General features: G+C 48.6%; 2 protein-coding genes across 3 annotated transcripts in view; one reads left to right on the top strand and one right to left on the bottom strand.

The window, feature by feature from the left end:
- Positions 1-12342, top strand: part of LOC141051501 (T-cell ecto-ADP-ribosyltransferase 1-like) — a 144037-nt gene extending 131695 nt beyond the window's left edge. The window contains exons 7-9 of the mRNA XM_073548432.1: positions 5336-5440; positions 8946-9050; positions 11985-12342. Of these exons, the coding sequence (XP_073404533.1) occupies positions 5336-5440; positions 8946-9050; positions 11985-12055 (281 nt within the window). The 3' untranslated portion in view covers positions 12056-12342. The remainder of the gene's footprint in view (positions 1-5335; positions 5441-8945; positions 9051-11984) is intronic.
- A 3035-nt stretch (positions 12343-15377) lies between these two features.
- LOC141051502 (ecto-ADP-ribosyltransferase 5-like) overlaps positions 15378-25202 on the bottom strand; it is a 171480-nt gene continuing 161655 nt past the window's right edge. For both annotated transcript variants that reach the window (XM_073548434.1, XM_073548433.1), the window contains exon 6: positions 15378-16133. In XM_073548434.1, coding sequence (XP_073404535.1) covers positions 16051-16133 — 83 coding nt within the window. In that variant the 3' untranslated portion in view covers positions 15378-16050. The remainder of the gene's footprint in view (positions 16134-25202) is intronic.

Below are 25202 nucleotides of genomic sequence, written 5' to 3' on the forward strand. Positions count from 1 at the left end.
CAGTACATTCCCCCACACACAGTATGATGTCCTCACACTACATTCCCCCCCACACAGTATGATGTCCCCACAGTACATTCCCCAAAACAAAGTATGATTGATGTCTCCACAGTACATTCCCCCACACACAGTATGATGTCTCCACAGTACATTCCCCCACACACAGTATGATGTCCCCACAGTACATTCCCCACACACAGTATGATGTCCCCACAGTACATTCTCCCCACACACAGTATGATGTCGTCACAGTACATTCCCCCACACACAGTATGATGTCCTCACAGTACATTCCCTCCACACACAGTATGATGTCCTAACAGTACATTCCCCCCACACAGTATGATGTCCTCACAGTACATTCCCCCACACACAGTATGATGTCCCCACAGTACATTCCCCCACGCACAGTATGATGTCCTCACTATATATTCCCCCACACACAGTATGATGTCCCCACAGTACATTCCCCCACACAGTATGATGTTCCCACAGTACATTCCTCCACAAACAGTATGATGTCCTCACAGTACATTCCCCCACACACAGTATGATGTCCTCACAGTAAATTCCCTCCACACACAGTATGATGTCCTCACAGTACATTCCCCCCACACAGTATGATGTCCTCACAGTACATTCCCCCACACACAGTATGATGTCCCCACAGTACATTCCCCCACACACAGTATGATGTCACCACAGTACATTCCCCCACACACAGTATGATTGATGTCTCCACAGTACATTCCCCCACACACAGTATGATGTCCTCACACTACATTCCCCCCACACAGTATGATGTCCCCACAGTACATTCCCCGAAACAAAGTATGATTGCTGTCTCCACAGTACATTCCCCCACACACAGTATGATGTCTCCACAGTACATTCCCCCACACACAGTATGATGTCCCCACAGTACATTCCCCACACACAGTATGATGTCCCCACAGTACATTCTCCCCACACACAGTATGATGTCCTCACAGTACATTCCCCCACACACAGTATGATGTCCTAACAGTACATTCCCCCCACACAGTATGATGTCCTCACAGTACATTCCCCCCACACAGTATGATGTCCTCACAGTACATTCCCCCACACACAGTATGATGTCCCCACAGTACATTCCCCCACACACAGTATGATGTCCCCACAGTACATTCCCCCACACAGTATGATGTCCCCACAGTACATTCCCCCACACACAGTATGATTGATGTCTCCACAGTACATTCCCCCACACACAGTATGATGTCCTCACACTACAGTCCCCCCCACACAGTCTGATGTCCCCACAGTACATTCCCCCACACACAGTATGATGTCCCCACAGTACATTCCCCCACACACAGTATGATTGATGTCTCCACAGTACATTCCCCCACACACAGTATGATGTCCTCACACTACAGTCCCCCCACACAGTCTGATGTCCCCACAGTACATTCCCCCACACACAGTATGATGTCCCCACAGTACATTCCCCCACACACAGTATGATTGATGTCTCCACAGTACATTCCCCCACACACAGTATGATGTCTCCACAGTACATTCCCCCACACACAGTATGATGTCCCCACAGTACATTCCCCACACACAGTATGATGTCCCCACAATACATTCTCCCCACGCACAGTATGATGTCTCCACAGTACATTTCCCCCACACACAGTATGATGTCCCCACAGTACATTCCCCCACACACGATATGATGTCCCCACAGTACATTCCCCCACACACGGTATGATGTCCCCACTGTACGTTCCCCCCACATAGTATGATGTCCCCACAGTATATTCCTCCTCACAGTACGTTACCACATAGATAGTGTGATGCCCCCATGTTCCCTCCCACACACATATATTTGTATCTAGAAAACATTTCCTGGACAGCTCGTGAAATGTAGGAGTCTACGACTGGACTTTGTCTAGTTGGAAGGTTTTGCTACCACTTCTACTAATAATAATGGAGTATTGAATATAGTCCTTAAATCACTCTATGAGCAAAGAATAGAAATGCACAATTCAGAATATGAAAAACAGTATATCGCCATCTACGAAGACATGAGGATAGAGAAATGTGGCAAATACTAATCCACTTAACTGTAAAAACAACTTTTATTCATGAATATTAATAAACATAATACAAAAAATAAAAAAAATCAAGTTTGTCTACAGAAGGTATACGCTAGGTAAGTATATCAGATTAACATGATGGATACAAAAGTCTTATCCAACAATGTATAAAAATAACATTCTAGCTTCTGGGATGTTGAGAATTTTTATCAAGTGTAAAACCCAAGTAAAAGAGATTAATAACCAGTCAAGGTCACAATGAGGTGACTATATAATAAGTATATTAAAAACAGGACCCACATAAACTGGTGTGCTAATGGCAATAACCCTGAAGGTGATGTGCTGACAAGTATAGTGGAAATGTATCTGTATTAAGACAAGTGCATCTGCTAGTGCTGTCACTAAAGTGCCACGCCACTAGAGCCACCTCGCTCCAAGTAATATCAACACAATAAGGAAATAATGCTGATGGTAATCGCAGAGTGCAATAAATAAAACAAGAGGGGAATGAGAAATAATATTAGATTGCTTCTGATTAGCAACAGGGGTGTATAACAGAATGAACAGTCCATGAGGCACCTCTGCAATCATGAGGCTTATCTAGTGATACCAGAGCCCCGATGCACGTTTCACCCTGCTTCCTCGGTGGGGCGTTTGTAGTGATTGGAAGAGTTGGTGGGCTTAAATAAATTGTGCTGACCAATAGCCAGAAGGAATCTTACACCCAGGTGTATGGAATAAAGTGTTGAATATCCAGGAGGTCACGTTTGTGGCCCATGGCAAGCCGGCTCCAGAATAGTGCAAGGTCCTCTTCCTGTTTCTGGTCCATGGGATGCAAGTCAGGCCCGGACCCCATGGCAACGTGATGCCACCGCACCCCACTTCATTGATGGGATCATGAAGTCACAGATATATTGCAATATAGAGACAGAGAACATTCCGCCATCCCTCCAGGCCTCAGTAGATGTAAGTTGGTGGCATTGCTATGGACAGTAGAGACAAGCTGCCACTTTAAGAGACATCACCCTCTTGGTTAGAGCAATGGGACATTCTTGTCTCCCCTGCAGAGAAGACTGTGTGGATTGTTCTGCCAGCACTGCAGGGGGGAGGGGCTGCTTTTCTGTGTGTGTTGAGAGCCGAGATTTCTGCAGGAAGCTGATGTGCCTGGATCTGAGAGGGAAAGAAACGTACAGCCTGAGGCTGACTGAACTTGCAGATTGTGTAGACTTCTGGGGATAACAAGGTGGCTTTCCTGTGTTGCCGTGAGGAGCCACGAAGAAATACAAGGACGGAATTCAGAGTAGGGAATCCACCATTTCTAGGAGCATCTTGGGACCCGCACACAAGGAAAAGACCACGTTGCACAGAGCTTCCAGGAAGACGTGCGCACCATCTTGCAAAGCTGCAGGGGCCCCTGGGAATAGACTCAGACACCTACGCTACTGTGAGTGTTAACCCTTTCAGTGCACATGCTAGGGCCTAGGATAGGCTGCTATAGATAGAGCACAGTAGCCGTGTGGCCAGCATAGCAGAGGCCAGTTAGGCTATAGTTAGAGTAGCAGCATACTGTACTTTACTGTGTTGTTTTGCCTGTTGGATAAATACACTGAGCTGTGATAGTTGGTGCTCCGTGCTGTTTGACGGCCCAGATAAAGAATATCGCTCTTGTAAATTGTCTGTTTTAATTGTGTGGGGAAGGTGACTTGACGGACGGACTTGACTGAAGGAAGAAGGGACGGTTTGTGCACTGTAGACTGATATTGGCAATGACAGAAGGGAGACAGCTGGGGAAGATGGAAAAGGAGTGCAGTACCTAGATTTGACCACAAGATGGCAGAGGGGAGCGTGAGAACAGGACTTGTCAGCAGCTTAGGGCTATGGAACCACTTAGTCATGGGGGGCGGGGAGATAGGAACCCAGGAGGGAAATTCCCGAGGAAGGGGATAAATAGGACAGGACAGGGTTCCAGGCTAGGCTAGTCCCGGGAGGAGCTCAGGAGGAGAAGACTCAGTATGGAGGACTGACAATGGTGGAGAGCTCGACCAGGGGACTGATAGGAAGAGACATTCAGGGGGTGGCCCTGACACAAAGAACCGCAGGACAGACGAGGACACGGGGGTACAGATTGGACGACAACCTCGAACTGGTAGGTAGATAGGCCTAGGGCAGCCCCAGCGAAAGATCCGCTAGGAACGTCACTACGACTGAAGGAAGGTGAAGGTACCCAGGCCTGAATACGGAGAGCTGTAAAGGAGCTGCGGTGTATGGCTACGGTCGTCAGGAGGACTGCCAATAAACTCGGACCTGTTACAACCAAAATCTGCCTCCGTCTCGTGTCTGTGTCGTCTGATCGCGGTAAGCAGTGGACCACCCCCCAATCCGGGCCATTACCACAATTGCATAGCCCTGTTTTGCACTTTCCTAACACTGCATTCCTTGCCTGTCAATAAATTAACCCTTTGTTTGCACCTCATCTTGGGTACCATAGTCTCCCTGCATTGTGGTGGTCCCCCGGCCATCGCTTCATAGACAAAAACTTTTACAACATGGCAATGGTACAAAACGCACTCACCCTTACCGCTTTCAACTTGCAAAAAATTTCTGAAGAACAGGTGACAGTGGCTCAGTGGCCAAGTATCTCCAGACAACTGGACACCTATGGGGAGTTGCGAGGAGACAAGTTGTCACTACTCTCTATCCAGCTCGTTCTAGAGAATGGACTAGGATGAATGTTGTTCATTCCAGGCCTAGAAGACTTGGTGCCATCCTTCTAAATCATCGAGGTCATACAAAATACTAGATGTTGCCATTTTTCATGTGGGGTGTATTCATTTTTGTATCAACTAATTTGAACTGAAGATTGTGTAGTGAAAGCTTTATTAGTAACTTTACTTTCACGTGATGGGTAAAACTTCTGTGAAACTCAATCTTGTCAAAATTTTGGACATTGTTCTTGTGTTCAGTAAGATACTGATTAAAATCTTACTCTTCAAAGGGGGTGTACTCATTTATGCTGTGCACTGTAAAATCCATTCCTGTAAAATCTGGATGTAAGTTCTGCCGTACCTTCCCTGATGACACATTGCATCTTGGTCGTGTTCACATTACTGGTGGGGAGGTCAGTCTCAGCTCATGCTGGTGAGAAGACATGCAGCGTTATGGTCCTTACAGCTCGGGCTGTGGGATCGGCAGCTGAATGCATTCTTATAACTTATATTGTTTTCTGTCTCATTGCTTCTTGTTTTCAGACCTCACCCGATCGTTGATGGATAGAGAAAGTACAACGTTGTTCAGTATTGTACAGAATCAGCAAATACTGTCATCATTACAGGAAGAGTGTGGAAACCTACGAGGTGAGCAGCCGCTGAAATACAACATGATCGATTGATCAAAACGATCCCAGAAATAGGGATTAAATATCTGGTTGTGATGTCATCATGTACGATCCCAATGATTTCATGCCTGCGGCTGTATGACATCTCCTTATGTAGGAAACATTCTGCCTGTGTTATCTGTAGGTCTGTAGAGTGGTTGGTGACTCCAGTGAGCTGCACTGTCACCTACAGTCAGCAGGAGTTGGAAATGTTCCTCCTATCTTATCCGAGGCTCCAGTTTGCAGGTTTCTAGAGGTTTCCACTTTTAGAGATTTGATTCTTATGATCAACTTCTTGCTAAATATAAACATTAAGTGAAGAAAAGGCCACGAGACACTGGAAGAAAGTCGATATGTGAAAGAAAGTGTAAGAGAAAGAAGATACAGACAGGCAGCAGGCATCCGATCACAGGATGGTAGGAAAAGCTGGACCGAACAGGCAGAGAACAGAAGACACAACTGTCATGAAGAGCCAGGACATGACAGGCCGAGAACAGCAGGTACACCTGTCAGGAAGCACTAGATCGTGGCAGGCAGAGCACAAAATACATAACTGTCAGGAGGTGCTAGAACAGGGCAGGCCAAGAACGGAAGACACTCTTGTCAGGAGGTGCTAGGACAGGGCAGACCAAGAACAGAAGACACTCCTGTCTGGAGGTGCTAGGACAGGGCAGGCCAAGAACAGAAGACACTCTTGTCAGGAGGTGCTAGGACAGGTCAAGAACAGCAGACACAACTGTCAGGAGGTGCAAGAAGAGAACAGGCCAACAACAGAAGACACACCTGTCAGGAGAATCCAGGGCTTGACAAGCCAAGAACAGCAGACACAACTATCAGGAGGTGCTAGGACAGGGCAGGCTAAGAACTGCAGATACAAATGTCAGGAGGTGCTAGGACAGGGCAGGCTAAGAACTGCAGATACAAATGTCAGGAGGTGCTAGGACAGGGCAGGCCAAGAACAGCAGATACAACTGTCAGGAGGTGCAAGAAGAAGACAGGCCAACAACAGCAGACACACCTGTCTGTCAGGAGAATCTAGGGCTTGACAAGCCAAGAACAGCAGACAAAACTATCAGGAGGTGCTAGGACAGGGCAGGCTAAGAACAGCAGACACAACTATCAGGGGGTGCTAGGACAGAGCAGGCTAAGAACAGCAGATACAAATGTCAGAAGGTGCAAGGACAGGGCAGGCAAAGAACAGCAGACACCTGTCAGGAGGTGCTAGGACAGGGCAGGCCAAGAACAGCAGATTCAATGGTCAGGAGGCACTAGATCAGGAGAGGCATAGAACAGCAGACACTCTTGTCAGGAGGCAATAGATAGGGGCAGGCAGAGAACAAAAGACACAATTGGTAGGAATCGCCGGGTCTGGACAGGCAGAGAATAGCAGACACAACTGTCAGGAGGATCCAGGTCTGGACAGACAGAGAACATAAGATACAATCAGCAGGAGGCGCCAAGTCAGGGCAGGCAGAGAACAGTGCACACAACTGGCAGGAGCTGCTAGTACAGGTCTGGCAGAAAACAGCAGACACAGCTGTCACAATGCGCCAGATCAGGACAGGCAGAGAACAGAAAACACAACTGGCGGGAGGTGCTAGAACAGGACTGGCAGAGAACAGAAGACACATCTGGCAGTAAGTGCTGTACCTTGTCACTGACTTGAAGAAGCCAAAGTGCAAAATGAAAAGAAAGTTGCAAGAGTCATCACCACGGGCCATGGGACAGGGTTACTGTGGAGGAACACACACACGGACCTGTTCCTCCCACGTCACCACTGTGACATAACAACACAGGCACAGCTCTCCAGCACCCCCTTTGTCTCTCAGGTCAGTAAGGGAACTGCACCTAGAGCAAATGGCCGCCGGGGAGGATGTCCTGTTACCCGCTGGGTATTCTAAGATTCGTGATCAGAGTAAAAGCATCAGCCCAAGATTAATTTTATAGTTTAATTGCCTTAAGGGTGCACTAGATAATTACAGAAATATACAGTAGATTTGCAGTCAGAGAAAAAATATAACAATAAGGGTACAAAACTTAGAGATATTAAGCTGGAGGTCAATTTACCAGGTTGTAGGTTGCATGTGGGTGACGGGAACTCTGCAGTCCACAGGTACAAGAATCTTAGTTGCCGGACAGACCCCCAAAGCACGGGCCGCTGCTCCCCCTTGGCAGGTCTGTCCCCAGTTCCTTCTTAGATCATCATCGTCTGGTTCTTCTTTGTGAATGTCTGTCTCTGCCATGGGCTGCTAGTTCTTAAACACGCTGGGTTCCTCCCCCTATGTAAAAGGGTGGGCTAATAATCTCCACCCTTTAGCTCTCTGCAAAACGTATTCCCAATATCTAAGAAAGGGGGTAACTTTCTACAGCATGATCAGATCAGAACATGAGAGGTACCAGTGAAGGGCGGTTTGTTTTGCCTGTCGTGTGGAGGGCAAACATGGCCCCATTGGGTCATTGTGGGGGGCCAATCTCTATATCTCAGGTCTCAGCACCCTCACCGACTCGGGAGTCACACTGCGCGATTCCCTCAGGGTCACTCGGATATTTTCATGTGTCCATAACTCGAAAGCTGAGTTCATAATCCATGATCCTATGATGGAGCCGAAGCGACTGGTAACACAATGGATGGGTATTCCTGTGTCTGGCTGACGGGTACATCCTAATTGAAGCCCTCAGGCATTTTCCTGCCTCATGTTGGTGCGGCTCTTGCCTAAGCTTTGAAGTTCTGTTTTGGGCCTTATCTCATTATCTTACTAATCGGCCTTGCTAATTAGCATTGGAACACTAAATCCTGCTTTATTCACTATTCATACAGCACCTGCGGGGTATAGGAGCAGTTAGCTGCCTGTAATTCTTGAACTCAGACCAAAATGGATGCCAAGCTCAGACACGAGGCGAGCATTAGGCCCCATATCTAAGATGGCGGCTGCTCCTTCATCACAGTTACCCCTGCATGTACATCAATGAACATGATATCAGATGATGTTTAATATTCTAGAAACTATAGTTTAAGGCAGTGTTGTGATCAAAGGCCCATGAATTACTCCAGGTGGGGCAAATTATTCATTTAATAATGAATTGGGTTTTTTTTAACTTGCGTCTTTGGTTAGCAATTTGTTGGCTACCAGATGTAATCCAAGCGAGGCGCTGACAGACACTGGTCAGGAGCACCACAGACGGGAAAAAACATTATGTGGTTTACGAGAAACATTATTATCTGCATGTGTCCGGTGATGCGGTGCGAAATATCATTATGTAATTATCTGCAGTGTAAATTGCCACATATGACCTGTAGATTATTTCATGCAGCGTTTGGACGAGATTTCATAACATTTCATTGCCTTTTCTGCTACACAGAGGACATCTGGGTAAATATCTGCCCCAGGGGTACATGATACATGATCTCTACATCGGAGCCGTCGCCTGGTCTGTGGGATCGGACGCTTTGCTTCCATAACTGTCTTTTTGATTCCTCTTTTCAGATCAAATGAGATCTCTGCTTCGGAGAGAAATTTCAATCTCAAACACCATTAAAATGCATCGGTATTTACTGACCTCCTTAAAGGAAGAGAATTCTAAACTACAAGGTGAGGAGCCGCTGATATAGAACGCGATGGCTTATGATCTACAGCCAGAAATACAAATCCATCCCAGAAAGAGTGATAACACATCCGGTAGTGATGTCGTCATGTACAATAATGGTTTGGTACCTGTGGCTGTGTGACGTTTTTGTGTACTGATCCTATAGCTGTACTGTGCCTATGTAATCTGAAGGTCATCTGTGGAGTGATCAGTGACTCCAGCTCCGCTGCAGTCAGCGATAGCGCAGGGTCAGACTGCCGTATTTCTCGTGCGTGCGAGAATCGCATCACACTGCACGGACTGGCCGGCACCTCTCCTGAAATGAGCAAGACGGCGTGATTGATTACTATGCAGCTGTCAAGCTCAGGTCAGGAGAGCCGACAGCCAGGACGAGTTTTACCATGCGATTCTCGTACGATTAATACGGCAGTCTGTCTCTGCCCATAGTCAGAGATCTGCCTCCAGGCTCCTCATAGGCACCTGCTGCTGCTCTCCTATGATTTATATGGCAGCTTTCCCATATGCAGACACAGGAATGATCAGCGACACAGATGTGTGCAATAGTCTGAAATTCACAGGAGACAGCTGGGAGCTGATGTTATCAGGCTGGGAAGTTACCTGGTTAGTGGGCCCTTCCCAGCCTAAAAATACCAGTCTGCAGCCCCCCAGAATTGGCGCATCACATTATATGCTCAAACTCCGGCGCCTTACCCGGCTCTTCCCGATTGTCCTGGTGAGGCAGCCATCGGCGTAATATTTTTTAGGGTTGATGTCAGCTGTGTAATGTCTTTTGGTATTAAGCCCAGGGGTTAGTAAAGGAGAGGCGCCTATCAGACACCCCCATTACTAACCCCGTTATCCCAAAAAAACACAAAAAAAGAAAAAATACTTTATTTGAATAAAGAATCCCCCACACTTTCACTCATTCAATTTATTAAAAAAAATGTTCCCACAAAGCTCCTTCAACATAATCCACGTTCGTCGATGTCTCCGGCATCTGTGAATGGCAGTAAAGTGCAGCTTTTCACGGGTGCCGGTGAGTGAGAAGAACTTTCATCAGAGCTGCTGACTCAATGCTTCACCCAGCTAGAGCTGCACTTTGCTGCTGTTCACAGACACCGGAGACATAGAGGAATGTGGATTATGCTGAGGGAGCATCCTGGAAACATTTTTTTAAATATATTGATGAACGAGGGATAGTGTGGGGGAGTCTTTGCTCAAATAAAGTATATTTTTCTGTATGTTTTTTTTTTCTTTTTTAACTTACTGGGTTATTAATGGGGGTGTGTGATAAACGCCTCTCCAGTACTAACCCCTGAGCTTGGTGACAGCTGACATTACTCAGCTGACATTAAGCACAAAAAATATTACCCAGTTTGCCCCTGCACCAGAGCAATCAGGAGTAGCCGGACAAAGTGCCATAATTGGCAGATCTAATGTGATGTGACAATTCTGGGGTGGCTGCGGGCTGGTATTTTTAGGCTGGCATGGTGCCAATATTCAAGGACCTTATGCTTTACCTTGGCTGGTTATCAACCCCATTTCGTTTTTTTTATTATTATTTATTTCCCAGCAATGACCTGGGAGTTAGAGATGCATTCAGGTTCTCATCCATTTCATGCCACTCCAGAGGATATGCCGGAAAAATGCTTGAGTTTCCCACTGACTTCCATTATACTAGTTACTCAAGTCGACCCAGTCTGAGGGTCCGACCTGCTCGATTCAGGAACAGCAGAATATAGATGGAGAGGGAGAACCTCAATAATGAGAGTAAAACCTCTAGAAGGGGAAGGAGCAGCTAGATAGAAGAAGAGGGTCTACAAAGGGAAAGATCCTCAATAAGAAAGAAGAACATCCATATAAGGAAAGAACTTGAATAAAGAGAGGAATCCCCTAGAAAGACGACCAGCATTTACAAAGTGGAGGATCCTCAATAAGGGGAGGAGCTTACATAAGGAGAGGAACTTCAGTAAGGAGTGGAACCTTGGAAAGGGGAAGGAGACGCTAGAAAGAGTATGAACATTTACAAAGGAGATGATCCTCAATAAGGGGAGGTGCCTACAAAAGGGGGGGTAGCTTCAATAAGGAGTGGAACCTTGGAAAGGGGAGGAAGCACTTGGAAAGATGGGGAACATTTCCAAAAGGGAGGATCATCAATAAGGGGAGGGACTTCAATATGGAGAGGAACCTCTATAAGGGGAAGAACCACCTAGAAAGAGGAGGCGCATTTACAAAGCAAAGGATCCTCAATAAGTGGAGGAACCTTTATAAGGGGGATGAACTTAAAAAATGAAGGGAACCTCTGTAAGGGGAAGGAGCACCTAGAAACAGAAGGAACATTTACAAAGGGGAGGATACTCATTAAAGGGAGGAGTCTTCATAAGGGGAGATAATTCAATAAGGAGGAAAACCTCTCTAAGGGGAAGGAGCACCTAGAAAGAGGAGGAGCATTTACAAGGGAATGATCTTCAATAAGGGGGGGCCTACAAAAGGGGAGAAGTCTTAAAAAAGAGGGGAACCTCTGCAAGAGGAAGGTGCACATGGAAGCATGGAAGGAGGAGGAGTATTTGAAAAAGGGAGGATGTTCAATAAGGGGAGGAGCTTACAAAAAAGGAGAGACTTCAATAAGGAGGGAAACATCTGCAAAGGGAAAGAGCACCTAGAACGAGAAGGAGCATTTACAAATGGGAGGATCCTCAATAAGGGGAGAAACCTAAACAATGGGGTGGAACTTCAATAAGGGGGGACCTCAAAATGGGGAGTGGCCTTAATACAAGGGGGAGCCTAGGTGATTGTATCAAATAAGGTCTTGCTCGGTCATCATAATCTTCTATCTAGTGTGATAGATGGATACATGAGCCCATAATGTGGTAATATAGTTTTCTAGGAAGGAATTTGGGTGTCACTGGAATAATATGATTTTCTTCTTCTTTTTCTAGGTTTCATGGTCATGTTCAGTATTATTTTTGTAATTCTTGGTCTCGTAATAATAAGGAAATGCTATCACTAATTCGTCAACCAAATACAAAAGGTTTGGTTTTGGACCACAAAACAATGATTCTAGAAGACTCTACAAATGAAGACCTCAAGAATAAAATCCCCGACCAGAGGATGTGGGGGATTCTCATAGAAGTCTGATGCCGACGTGAGAGTGGGGGGTTCCTGAGACGTTAATCCCTCAGTGACACTAAGACTAATGGTAGCAGGGACTTATTACGGGTTACTCAGCATTTTCTGAGAATTTTCAGAACATTTTTTTTTCCATTTATACAAATAAAGACACTTAAAAATGTGAAATGTGTTGTGTCTGCTCAGGATCCAGTTCAGGAGAAACCGGGGGCTTTCTGGTGAAGGAGCAGTCACAAATTCAATATATTCAACAAAAAGCGACTTCTTTTCAGCAGTCCTGATGGGAGTGTCAGGGAGCGGCATCGCACACACAAAGGTGGATCCATCTCCCCACATCAACCTCTTATTAAGAAAAATATAAACACAAACTTCATATTGGCAGCAAACATCGACCTCCACCTCATTCACGTAAGGAGCGTACGGACGCCCAAGATCGGCCTCGTGGCTGCACTTAATCACTCGTGCCGAGACCCTGCAATGCAGGAGATAGACGTCTGCACACTTGTGCCTCATTTTGAGGGTCCATCCCCTTCTTTGAGCCTTCGCAATTTTTCCTTGGTGAAGCCTAAATATCGAACATTACGTAACTCCCTAAAACTAACATAAAATTACATAAAATGTGACGATGATGACACCAGAACACATCACTAAGGCATAAGAAATGAATAGATTAGACATTACAGATCTAGTTCTGTTTGTTTCTACGTGACTCATACGTGGACGACAGCTTTGTCCTAAGACAAGGTGCAGACGGTTCACAGCAAGAACTCTTGATTTTTATCAACTATTACCATCATCTGATTCTTACGGTTGGAAAAAAAAATGTGCATGTAGAGAAAAAGTGGAGGAAAAAATAAAAGTGAAAAAATGTAAACCAGCTGTGGCAGGAATGGATTAACTCTACGATTTAAGAGATTGAGGGTATGGAGCCTTTATTTCCATTCCCAGTTATAGGCAGCATAGAACAACTCGGGCACGTCTGGGCTCAGACGTCCTCTTCTGTCAGCAGACAGCTCAGCATAGCAGAGCAATCACAATACTCATGATGAGTCCAGAGTGGAAGAGCTGAGGGCCGGAGCCGGAGTCCAGAAATGCTCCTAGAGAAAGAACATAACGATCAAGACCTCAGGACTGGTTTCTATGTTATACAGTGGTTTAGCTTGGCGGACACAGGGGCTTTTGCCCCAGATGAAAAATTCTGAAAGCGTAAAATTTTGCCATCTACAGTGGGTATGGAAAGTATTCAGACCCGTTTAAATTTTTCACTCTTTGTTTCATTGCAGCCATTTGGTAAATTGAAAAAAGTTGATATACAAAGAAGATTCACCACGCCATACTGAGATACAAAGGAATCCGATTGCCGGATACTCATTTTATGAAAAGTGAAGTGAGGAGGATCTCGCTGTCAGAGATGTTATGAATCCATTATGTAAAGAAGCTGCTGAAAAAATGGTATAGGGTTAGGTCTGAATGATCCTATTTGTGTAATTGTGAGAAACTGAACTGAACTTATAGAACTCACTTGAGTTTGCTTGTCCAATTAAGGGTCCTGCTGTAAATGCTGGTTGCAACTGATACCAAGGTGGCAGGGTTTGAGGCACTTAAAATTAAAAGTGATAATTGTAAAAAGGATATATCAATTGGAATTAGTGTATTAGAAACCATAAATAAATAAGGCTGCATGATTAGCAGATAAGAATCACACTTACTGCGGGGTAAGCTGGAATACAGGGTAAAGGTGGTTATTCCAATAGCAGAGGCACTGTGTAACAGATGGACATGAGTAAGATAATATGCCCGTTGTTTAGAAAGAGGTGCTGGAACCCGTGCACTTACTTGAGGTGGCTGGTGCTCAGTGAGGCAGGCTGGGTGCTGGTGCTCAGCGGTGGGGATGCTGAGGCTGAGTCAGCACGTGGAGGACAACGGCACCTCGCGCGCTCCGGATGGATGCAGCGCTGAGGGGAGCGGCATAATGTGGGGGCGGAGCTTGTGTGACATCATACTGAAGCTAGGACGGGTGCGCGAGAGAGGCACAAGACCGACACATTTCAAGGGGTATCTTCCCTCTTCATCAGGGTTGAGCCAATTGGAGTGCACACTGTCCACTTGTCTCTCACTCTGTGATGAGACAAGCGGCGGAAACCGCATCCAGCCTGACGCCCATCACCACTGACCTCCCATGCCTCATAAGGACATGCTATACTACCACACGGCAACTAATATAACTACAGGTTCTTCCTACAACTATTCTGAATTAATATACGATACTAGGGAGCCGCACAGCTCACCTACAAGTCTTCCATTACAGTAGGAACTCACGCTTGTTCCCCATTTCTCCACAATACTTTTAAGGAGTCGGACTGATGAAGGCCATGTAGGCCGAAACGTTTTGCAGACTGCATAATAAAATTTTCTTCTATGGACCCTTAAGTTGAGTGCCAAGTTACTTTTCACTATTGATCTTTGGTTTGGGTAACCTACTTGCGCACCCTGCAGTAGTGTCACGCTATATTATACACAAAACCCTAACCATGACATACAAAGCCATCCTCCATACATCTGTGACCTCGTCTCCCGGTACTTTCCCGCACGCAACCTCCGATCCTCACAAGATCTCCCTCTGTACTCCGCTCTTATCACCTCTTCCCACAATCGCATACAAGATTTCTCCCGCGCATTATTATTATTATTTACATGTAAGGAGGGGTATACATAATACCTACAAGTACAGTAATCTTAAACAATACAAGTCACGACTGGTACAAGATGAGAGAGGACCCTGCCCGGGAGGGCTCACAATCTACAGGGGATGAGTGAGGATACAGTAGGCGAAGGTAGAGCTGGTCGTGCAGCGGTTTGGTGGATCGGTGGTTACTGCAGGTTGCAGGCTTGTCAGAAGAGGTAGGGCATCCCCCCTACTCTGGAACTTTCTACCCCAACATATCAGACTCTCGCCTACCATCGAAACCTTCAAAAAGAACCTGAAGACCTACCTCTTCCGACAAGTCTACAACCTGCAGTAACCACCGATCCACCAATCCGCTGCACGACCAGCTCTACCCTCGCCTACTGTATCCTCACCCAACCCTGGTATTCTGACCCTGGAATGCGATACTTTAGTACTGACCCTGCAGCATCTGACTTCGCTGACTCAGGGCCTGTCCGTGGGTTGTCACGAGGACAAACAGTCGCACTCACAAATGCACAATGTTGCAAAGAGATTTTTATTGTTTATTTCAATCACCAAAATAATGCTTCAATGCAGTTGAAGAAAAAGTAAGAGATTCCTGAAGTATAAGGTTACGTTTTGTCCTTACCATAGGTCTTTCTCAAACCATACTTATGCAGAAGTTCAGAGGACATGAAAAGAGTAGTGTTGTAGCAGAGTCCCCATTGTGTTAATGCCAAGAGACTGCGGTGAACTAGAGTCACACCAACCTCACAGAAAAACAAACCTCACACAGCTCCGAAAAATAAAATTGAGTTACAAGTGTGTCAGAATGTGATAATGACATTTTTAATTTTTATAAAAGTAGTAAAACATAAAGAAGACGCGTAATGTTTGTACTGCTGCAATCAGAATGACCGGCGGAATATGTTGTGATGTCATGATTTTCTCCATTACACCTAATAAAGAAGTGTTTTGCAGTTTTTCAGTACATTATATGGTAAAGTAAATGATTTAATTAACAAGGTCAACTTCGTCCTCACATGGCGAAGTGGACAGAAGAATAAAAAAGCTAAGGCTCCCGGAAGAAAAGGAGGGAAAAATAAGCAAAAAATGGCTTGGGCAGGATGGAGTTAAAATCTATGAGGATAAAGTGTTTGATTTTCCAGTCCTCCGGGCTCAGGTGTTATATACTGTCAGCAGACACCTCAGTATAGCAGAGCAACCACAATACTCAGCATTAGTGCAGAGAGGAAGAGCCGAGGGCCGGAGCCGAAGTCCAGAAATGTTCCTGGAGAAAAGAAACAAAGATCAAGAGATTAAGACTGAATCTATGTATACGGGCATACATAGTGTATACAGTGGTGTAACGTGTGTATACGGACATACATAGTATATACAGTGGTGTAATGTGTGTATACGGACATACATAGTGTATACAGTGGTGTAACGTGTGTATACGGACATGCATAGTGTATACAGTGGTGTAACGTGTGTATACAGACATACATAGTGTATACAGTGGTGTAACGTGTGTATATGGACATACATTGTGTTACAGAACCCCCCAGCACCCCGAATAGGAGATGCATGTATGATAGGTGCAATGTGAGATGCATACCCCTAATGCAGCAACCGACCGGCTGCGACCCCTGGTCCGAGGTAAACGAGATTTCCCACTTCTGACCTTCCCCCACCTTTGTAAATCCCACAGTAAATGATCGGGGGTCGCCGGCCACCTGCGGCTATTTAATGTACGTCTGGCGTCTCAACTGGAGCCTGTGACCTACTGGCCCGCCACATATTAATTGTCCTGTCCTCTGTATGGATATATATTCTGAGACCGATGAATAAATTGTTGTCACACTGGAAATACGTAGAGAAGCAGTGAACTTTTATATGTTCCCATGTTACAAAGCCTTTCGAGCCAGTGTCCTTCATCCATAAGTGAGGAAAAGCAGAGTGGACCTCCTGAAACACGGGGTGGTAATGCAAGAGGTATTACAGCACAGAAGACCCCGTTACACTGGTGGCAGTGGCGGGATATGATACCCCGTCTATAGGAGTAAAGGACTGAATGGAAAACAACTACCAGAAGTTAAAGAGGAATACATTAAAAGACCTGGTGGAAGCTCGAGGGTTAGCAGACTGGCGTTCTATGGCCCAAACCCTGCAGTAGAGATCGTACGAGAGGTGATGGCTGATGTGCGTACTGATCTGAAGGAAAAGATGGCAGAGCTAACCAGGATAGAGCTAGCCAAGATGGAGATGGCAGAGCGGAGAGAGGAAAGTCAGCGAGCAGGAGGAGCTCTGGCCTCCGCCCAGGTACCGTCAGCAGTAAGCCATGAAAAAATCCAGTATAATGCCTTCCGACAGTTCGGGGAGGCAAAGGAAGACATTGATGGCTTTCTGCAGGACTTTGAGCAGCAGTGTGCCCTTCATCAAGTGAAGCCGGAGGATTGGGTTCAGGTTCTGGCCAGCAAGCTGACAGGCCGGGCAGCAGACGCCTATCGCACGGTACCTGATGAGAACTGCATGGACTATGAGCGGGTCAAAGAAGTGATCTTGGCCCGGTATGCGCTGACACCAGAGGCATACCGCCAAAAGTTCTGCGGACTTATAAAACAGGTAACATACCCATGCTGAATGGGCCTGTAAACTGCGGCGGTCACTGCTACTGTGGGTACAAGGGAGCCAAGCAACCACTAAGGAGGATGTCCTCCAGCTCTTCTTGTTAGAGCGATTCTTTACTGGACTAAACCCCGAGACACAAGAATGGCTTTGGGACAGACAGCCAATGACTCTGGAGGAGGCCGCTCGTCTGGCCGATGAACATCATGATGCCAGGAGGTCTCAGTTGCCAGGATCAAAGACTGTTACTAGGGGCCCTCCCATGGGTCTGAAGGCCCCTAAAACACAGAAGATTGTCGGGGGACCAGCTAAAGCCCCGGCCTACCAGAGTCCCCCTGGGGCACGATGCTACACCTGCCATCAGCTGGGGCATCTGCAAAGACAATGTCCCAACCGGACTCAGCGTACCCAGTGGCCAAAGGTGGGAATGGCTACCGTCAACCAGGCCGCTGTACACTACTACCAAGGCGAAGCTGACCCGGCATTGGGGGCTAGGACCAATCTGGGGATGCAAGAGATGGAGGAAGTGCTGCATGAAGTAGACTCCGTGCAGGCAGCCCTGGCAGATAATCGACAACCGCATCGACAGGCGGTGTGGGTTAAAAGGGAAACGTATGCAGGGACTAAGAGGTTCCGGAGCAACTTTGACCCTTGTGAAGCCTCATCTTGTCCGGGACCAAGAGAAGACGGACTGGACAGTGGCCGTCCGTGTAGCCAGGGGAGCCATACATCGACTGCCCACTGCCAGGATTCACCTGAACTGGGGAGTCGGGGATGGCCTTGTTGAGGTCGGCCTGATGCAGGATTTGCCTGCGGACATGTTGCTGGGAAATGACTTGAGCCATGCTGTCTGCATTCTCGGTCGCCCCTCTGGCTGAGACCTATCCTGTGACCACCCGGAGACAAGCTTGAGCTGCGGAGGCAGAATCACACTCAGAGGAGGCCCAGGTAAGGCACCCCAGCCCTACACGTATTCCCATAGCCAGACACATTTCTTGGGCCACCCCAGCTGAGATTAAAAGGGAGGTACTTGAGGATCCCTCATTACAGGGGTATCATGGGATGGCACAGGAGGGGAGAGGAGGACTGGAAGGGGAACAGTTTGTATAGCATCAGGGACTCCTCTACCGGTTTACAGAGCAGCGCCACACAGGGACAAGCCCCACTATAAAACGACAGCTGGTAGTTCCCAAGAAGTATAGGCAGGAGCTACTGCGAATCTCTCATAACATACCCTTGGCCGGGCACCTCAGCGTCAGTCGCACCAGGCATTGTCTGACACAAAACTTCTTTTGGCCGGGGGTAACCTATGATGTTCGTCAGTACTGCCAGACCTGTGAAAGTTGCCAGTGCATTGGCAAGAGGGTAGTTTATGCCTCACGGTATCCAGAGTCGGTTGCATTACCTAAAATACTGGCAGAGACGGTGGCGGCTGCCCTGCTCCAGGTTTTCTCACGGGATGGATTTCCCCGGGAGTTTATCTCGGACCAGGGTATCCAGTTTACAGCAGAGGTGACCAACCAACTGTGGAAGCTGTGTGGTGTAAAGTCCATTAGAAGCGCCCCGTACCACCCACAAACCAATGGGTTGTGTGAACATTTTAACGGAACTTTAAAACAACTCATTGGGACTTTTACCAGGACCTACAGGGACTGGGAGGAATTCTTGCCACACCTCCTGTTTGCCTATCGGGAGGTGCCCCAAGAATCCACAGGGTTCTCCCCGTTTGAACTGTTATACGGGAGGCGGGTAAGGGGACCCTTAGACTTATTGCGAGAACACTGGGAAGGGGAGGGAACCATAGAAGGGATACCTATTGTGCCCTATGTGCTGGAATTCCAGGACCGCCTACAGGAGCTGACTCAGGCTGTACGTGGGAACATGCTGGCGGCCCAACGGCGCCAGCGCTTGTGGTACGATCGGAGGGCCAGAGAACGTACCTTTGAGATAGGAAGAAGGTCCTGGTGTTAGAACCAACTTGTTAGGGACGGCGGAATGCACCAAATATAAATAATAGGAGGTGCCGTTCGCCGCCCGGGGTCCACCGTGCGATAGATGTAATGACCACTGCTGGACGATGGCAGACACACTAGGAGGCATGGTAGTGCTCTCGGGTTACGTCACCCGAGGTGCTAGGACAGACTCTGTTTAATCACAGAGACGCCCTAGAGTAAATTAGGTAAAGGCGCTGGCCCTGTTAACCTCACAGGGGATAACCAGCAGGAGGCGTCGCAGCCGCGAACGCCAAAGGACGCTGCAGAGTAAAGCGCGGCGGTAACTACTGCCACTAAGCGACGGTGCCGAGGGTCCAGACACCGTCGGACGCTAGTGTATGGTGCGGTAAGCACAGTGGCGCTAGCTTGCCACTACCTGGCGCTGACCTATGAACACACTCTGTCACCAAAAGTAATATCAGAGGGTAGGGGTTTCAAATGAGTCAGTCACCAGACACATGCATCCATCACCATTCACACATAGCAAGATAAGTCTATACTAGCGCATGGCTGAGTCGCCATGCGGGCTTTTTATAGCCATGCGCTTCCGGGACCTTCCATTGCTCTGGGAAGGACCAATCAGATCCGGAGCAGGACCTGAACACGTGATCCCAGAACTCCACTGAGCAGTTGTCCTGCGGGCATGCTCAGTAGCACGGCGAGAAGACAGCCTCTGGAGCAGTTCCCTGCAAAGCAGGTTGCGCTACCATTGCTGGACCAGAGGTGGCAGCAACGTCCAGACCCAGAGAGCGGGTTGGAGCAGGATGCCTGACTCGCCGGGATTGCTGTGTAGGTCCCTGAGCGGTCGGGGGAGAATGGGAGACCACTGGATGTATGGCTCTGGATTCCTGCTGTGCAGAGCCAGAAATCTGACGCCTAACTTTACCCCTCCTCCTAGGGCCCCCCCTCTGAGCCTCACTGCGCTCAGGAGCAGTGTATGGATGTTTTCCACCGGCTCCCAGGTCTGAGCCTCGGGCCCATGACCCTTCCAATCCACCAAATAAAATTTTTTGCCACGGACAAACCTGCGCCCCACGATGGCGTTAACTTCAAACTTGTCAGACGATAAGTCTGATGACCTGGCAGGTGACTCGGAAAACCGGGCCATGTGAACTGGTTTGAGGAGGGACACATGGAACACGTCCGAAATGGCCAAATGTGGAGGAAGAGCCAGGCGGTAGACCACCGAGCTAATTCGCTCAAGGACCTTGAAAGGTCCAATGTATCGTGGTGCAAACTAGGGGGACTCGACCCGCAATTTGATATTTCGGGTGGAGAGCCACACTATGTCGCCAGGGGAGAAGCTTGGAGCGGGTCGCTGGTGCGTGTCGGCGGACCCCCTCATCCTTTCTTTAGAGGCACGGATAGCATCCTGAGTGCGATCCCAAATGTCGCGAGCCTCCACTGCCCAGTCTGCCACCCTGGAGTCAGTGGAGGACACTGGCATCGGGACAGGGACGCGCGGATGTTGGCCGTAGTTTAGGAGAAAGGGCGTCTGACCAGTGGAGTCGGCCACCGCATTGTTTAGGGCAAATTCAGCCCATGGTAGCAGGGATGCCCAGTCATCCTGCCTGGCAGAGATGAAATGCCGCAGGTACGTGACCAAGGTCTGGTTGGCTCTCTCAACCAAGCCATTCGTCTCGGGAAGGTAAGCGGAGAACAGATTTAGCTCAATGCTGAGTAGGCTGCAGAGCTCCCTCCAGAACCGAGACGTGAACTGGGGATCTCGATCACTTACAATTTTGTCCGGCATGCCATGTAGTCAGAATACATGCTTAATGAACAGCGTGGCAAGACCACGAGCGGAAGGCAACCGTGTGAGTGGCACCAGATGCACCATTTTAGAAAAATGGTCGGTGACCACCCAGATGACTGTGCTGCCACCAGACTTGGGCAGGTTAACCACGAAATCCATGCCAACCATCTCCCAAGGTCTATCCACCACAGGATACAATAACCCAGCTGGCCTCTGTCTAGAGGATCTGTTCTGTGCACACAAGACGCATGCCTGTATATATTATATATCTCGAGCCATGTGCGGCCACCAATATGACCTTGCCAGGAGCTCTGTGGTCCGCTTATTACCAAAGTGGCCACCCACCCTGGAGGCGTGTGCCCAGGCGAGAACCTCCGGCTGTAGCTGAGGAGGCACCAAGGTCTTGCCTGGTGGCACTGACTCGAGAGCAACTGGAGCCACGGTCGTGAAGCTCTCCGGTGGAAGAATTAGCCGTGGCTCAGCCTCACCTTCCTCCGCCGAAACCACCGAGCGCAAGAGAGCATCCGCACGGATGTTCTTCTCTCCTGAGAGGTAATACAAGATGAAGCGGAAGCGAGAGAAGAAGAGCGACCACCTAGCTTGACGAGAGTTCAAGCACTGGGCCGTCTGTAAATAGACCAGATTTTTATGGTCTGTGTACACCTGGAAGGGAAACCGGGCTCCCTCCAGGAGATGTCTCCACTCAGAAAAGGCCAACTTCATGGCTAGCAGCTCCCTGTCACCGATGGAGTAATTCTTCTCTGCTGGTGAGAAGGTCTTTGAGTAGAAGAAGCAGGGATGCTTCCGACCTTGAGCATCCTTCTGGTAAAGTACTGCTCCTGCACCAACGGAAGAGGCATCTACCTCTAGGATAAACGGCTTATCCACATCGGGACGATGTAAAATGGGAGCACCAGCAAAGTGAGATTTCAAAGACGAGAAGGCCTTGGAGACCTGTTCAGTCCAAACATTAGGGTTAGCTCCTTTCTTCGTGAGAGCAACCAAAGGAGCAACCAGTGTGGAAAAGTAAGGTATAAACTGGCGGTAATAATTGACGAACCCTAAAAAGCACTGCACCGCTTTGAGTGAATGGGGTTCTTGCCAGTCCATTGCCGCTTGCAGTTTGGCCGGATCCATAGCCAACCCCTGGGCCGAGATGATGTAGCCCATTAACGGCAAGGACTCCTGCTCAAACTGGCACTTTTCCAGCTTGGTGAAAAGGGAGTTCGCCCGTAGTCGGTCGAAGACCCTGCAGACGTCTCTCCGGTGGGTGGTCAAATCTGGTGAAAAGATGAGAATGTCATCCAGATATACCACCACCGAGGTAGAGAGCATGTCGCGGAAGACGTCGGTGACGAAATCCTGGAAGACAGCAGGCGCATTACAGAGGCCAAAGGGCATGACCAGATATTCATAGTGGCCATCCCTGGTATTAAAGGCTGTCTTCCATTCGTCTCCTTCGCGAATGCGGATCAGGTTGTATGCCCCCCGTAGATCTAGTTTCGTAAAGATCCGGGCCCCTTGCAACCTGTCAAATAGCTCAGAGATCAGCGGGAGAGGATATTTGTTTTTGACAGTTATGGCATTGAGATCTCTGTAGTCAATGCAGGGACGTAACTCTCCGCTCTTCTTCTGTACGAAGAAGAACCCTGTGCCAGCCGGCGACACCGACTTTCTGAAAGAACCCCTAGCCAGGTTCTCCCGGATATATTGAGACATAGCCTCTGTCTCAGGGAGTGATAGTGGGTACACACAGCCTCTAGGAGGTTCTGTGCCTGGCATAAGGTCTATCGGGTAATCGCATGGATGGTGCGACGGAAGTGTCTCAGCAGACTTCTTAGAGAAGACGTCCGCGTACTGGTGGTAGGGCTTAGGAAGCGCAGAGAGATCCGCGGGCACTTCAGTGGAAGCTACCTGAACACTGCCCCTCAGGCACCTTCCCTCACAGTCCTTGCTCCAACCCAGTATATTCCCCGAAGCCTAATCAATATGAGGGGAGTGACAACGAAGCCAGGGATCTCCGAGAAGCACCTGGTCGATGCCATCTGGCAAAATGAGCAGGGACAGAATCTCTCGATGTGAGGGTGAGATAGAGAGACCGAGTGGAGCTGTCTGGTGGGTCACCTGAGACAGTAAAGATGCCCCGTTTACCACCCTGATGGTCAGAGGTTGTGGCAGTAATGCCAGAAGGATAGCGTGTTTCTGGGCGAAGGTCGAGGACATAAAATTCCCCTCGGCCCCGGAATCCACGGTAACCTCTGCCTCCCAGGTGGAGGACCCACTATCTAAAGTGCTCCGGAATACTGGTTTGGGTGAAAAGGGTTCCATTTTGGACTGACCACCACCTACGGTCACTGGACGTGGTCTTTTTCGACCGCTGAGGACACGTGCTAGCTGAGTGACCGAACTGTCGGCACTGGTAACAACGTGCGGAGCTTCGCATCGGACGTGGCTTGGGGCCGGTGCGAGACACCTCCATAGGTTCGAAGGATGAGAGCTCCTGTGCAGGATATCTCAGCGGCTCGGTGAAGGTGGGAGCCAAGTTTACCCTTCGTCTGGATTGTGCACGTTCCAGCCCGCGCTCCGTAAACCGGAGATCAATGCGGGTGGAGACGGCAATCAGTTCCTCCAGACTTGTGGCAACTTCTCTGGTAGCTAGAGCATCTTTGACGTGCTCAGCTAACCCCCTCCAAAACACAGGGACTAATGCTTTGTCCGGCCACTCTAATTCGGAAGCCAATGTCCGGAACCGGACGGTGTAATGGCAGACACGCTAGGAGGCGTGGTAGTGCACTCGGGTTACGTCACCCGAGGTGCTGGACAGACTCTGTTTAATCACAGAGACGCCCTAGAGTAAATTAGGTAAAGGCACTGGCCCTGTTAACCTCACAGGGGATAACCAGCGGGAGGCGTTGCAGCCGCGAACGCCAAAGGACGCTGCAGAGTAAAGTGAGGCGGTAACTACTGCCGCTAAGCGACGATGCCAAGGGTCTGGACACCGTTGGACGCTAGTGTATGGTGCGGTAATCAAAGTGGCGCTAGCTTGCCACTACCTGGCGCTGACCTATGAACAAACTCTGTCACCAAACGTAATATCAGAGGGTAGGGGTTTCAAATGAGTCAGTCACCAGACACATGCATCTATCACCATTCACACATAGCAAGATAAGTCTACACTAGCGCATGGCCGAGCCGCCATGCGGGCTTTTTATAGCCATGCGCTTCCGGGACCTTCCATTGCTCTGGGAAGGACCAATCAGATCCGGAGCAGGACCTGAACACGTGATCCCAGAAATCCACTGAGCAGTTGTCCTGCGGGCATGCTCAGTAGCACGGCGAGAGGACTTAGCCTCTGGAGCAGTTCCCTGCAAAGCAGGTTGCGCTACCATTGCTGGACCAGAGGTGGCAGAAACGTCCAGACTCAGAGAGTGGGTCCGAGTAGGATGCCTGACTCGCCGGGATTGCTGTGCAGGTCCCTGAGCGGTCATGGGAGACCGCTGGATGTACGGTTCTGGATTCCTGCTGTGCAGAGCTAGAAATCCGACGACTAACACAACTAGGCAGAACAAGTTCACAGCTGCATGGCAGGGGCCCTACCAGGTAGTGGGGAAAATAGCCGACACCACCTACAATGTTGCCGATTGTGACGACCCCAGGGTTCCACGTGAATATGCTGAAGCCCTACCGGGAGCACCCTGAAGAGGTAGTGGCCATCTGTGCACCTGAAGCAGAGGATTTAGCAGGACTCCCCTTGCCTGATGTCTTAGGGGAGAGGACTCAGACTAAAACTTGGGACCAGGTACACTTGGGAGAAAACCTAGGGCCCCGGGAGAGACAGCAGGAGGAGGCGTTGTTGAGGCAGCGACAGAGGATGTTTTCAGAGAGACCGGGGTACACCCGCCTGGCACAACACAAGGTTGAGACCCAGGATCAGACCCCCCTTCCACATCCCTGAGTCTGTACGAGAAGGGATGCTACA

The sequence above is a fragment of the Dendrobates tinctorius genome, unplaced genomic scaffold (genome assembly GCF_039654945.1).
Source record: "Dendrobates tinctorius isolate UK_male_01 unplaced genomic scaffold, ASM3965494v1 ptg000157l, whole genome shotgun sequence".
Taxonomy (NCBI): Eukaryota; Metazoa; Chordata; class Amphibia; order Anura; family Dendrobatidae; genus Dendrobates; species Dendrobates tinctorius.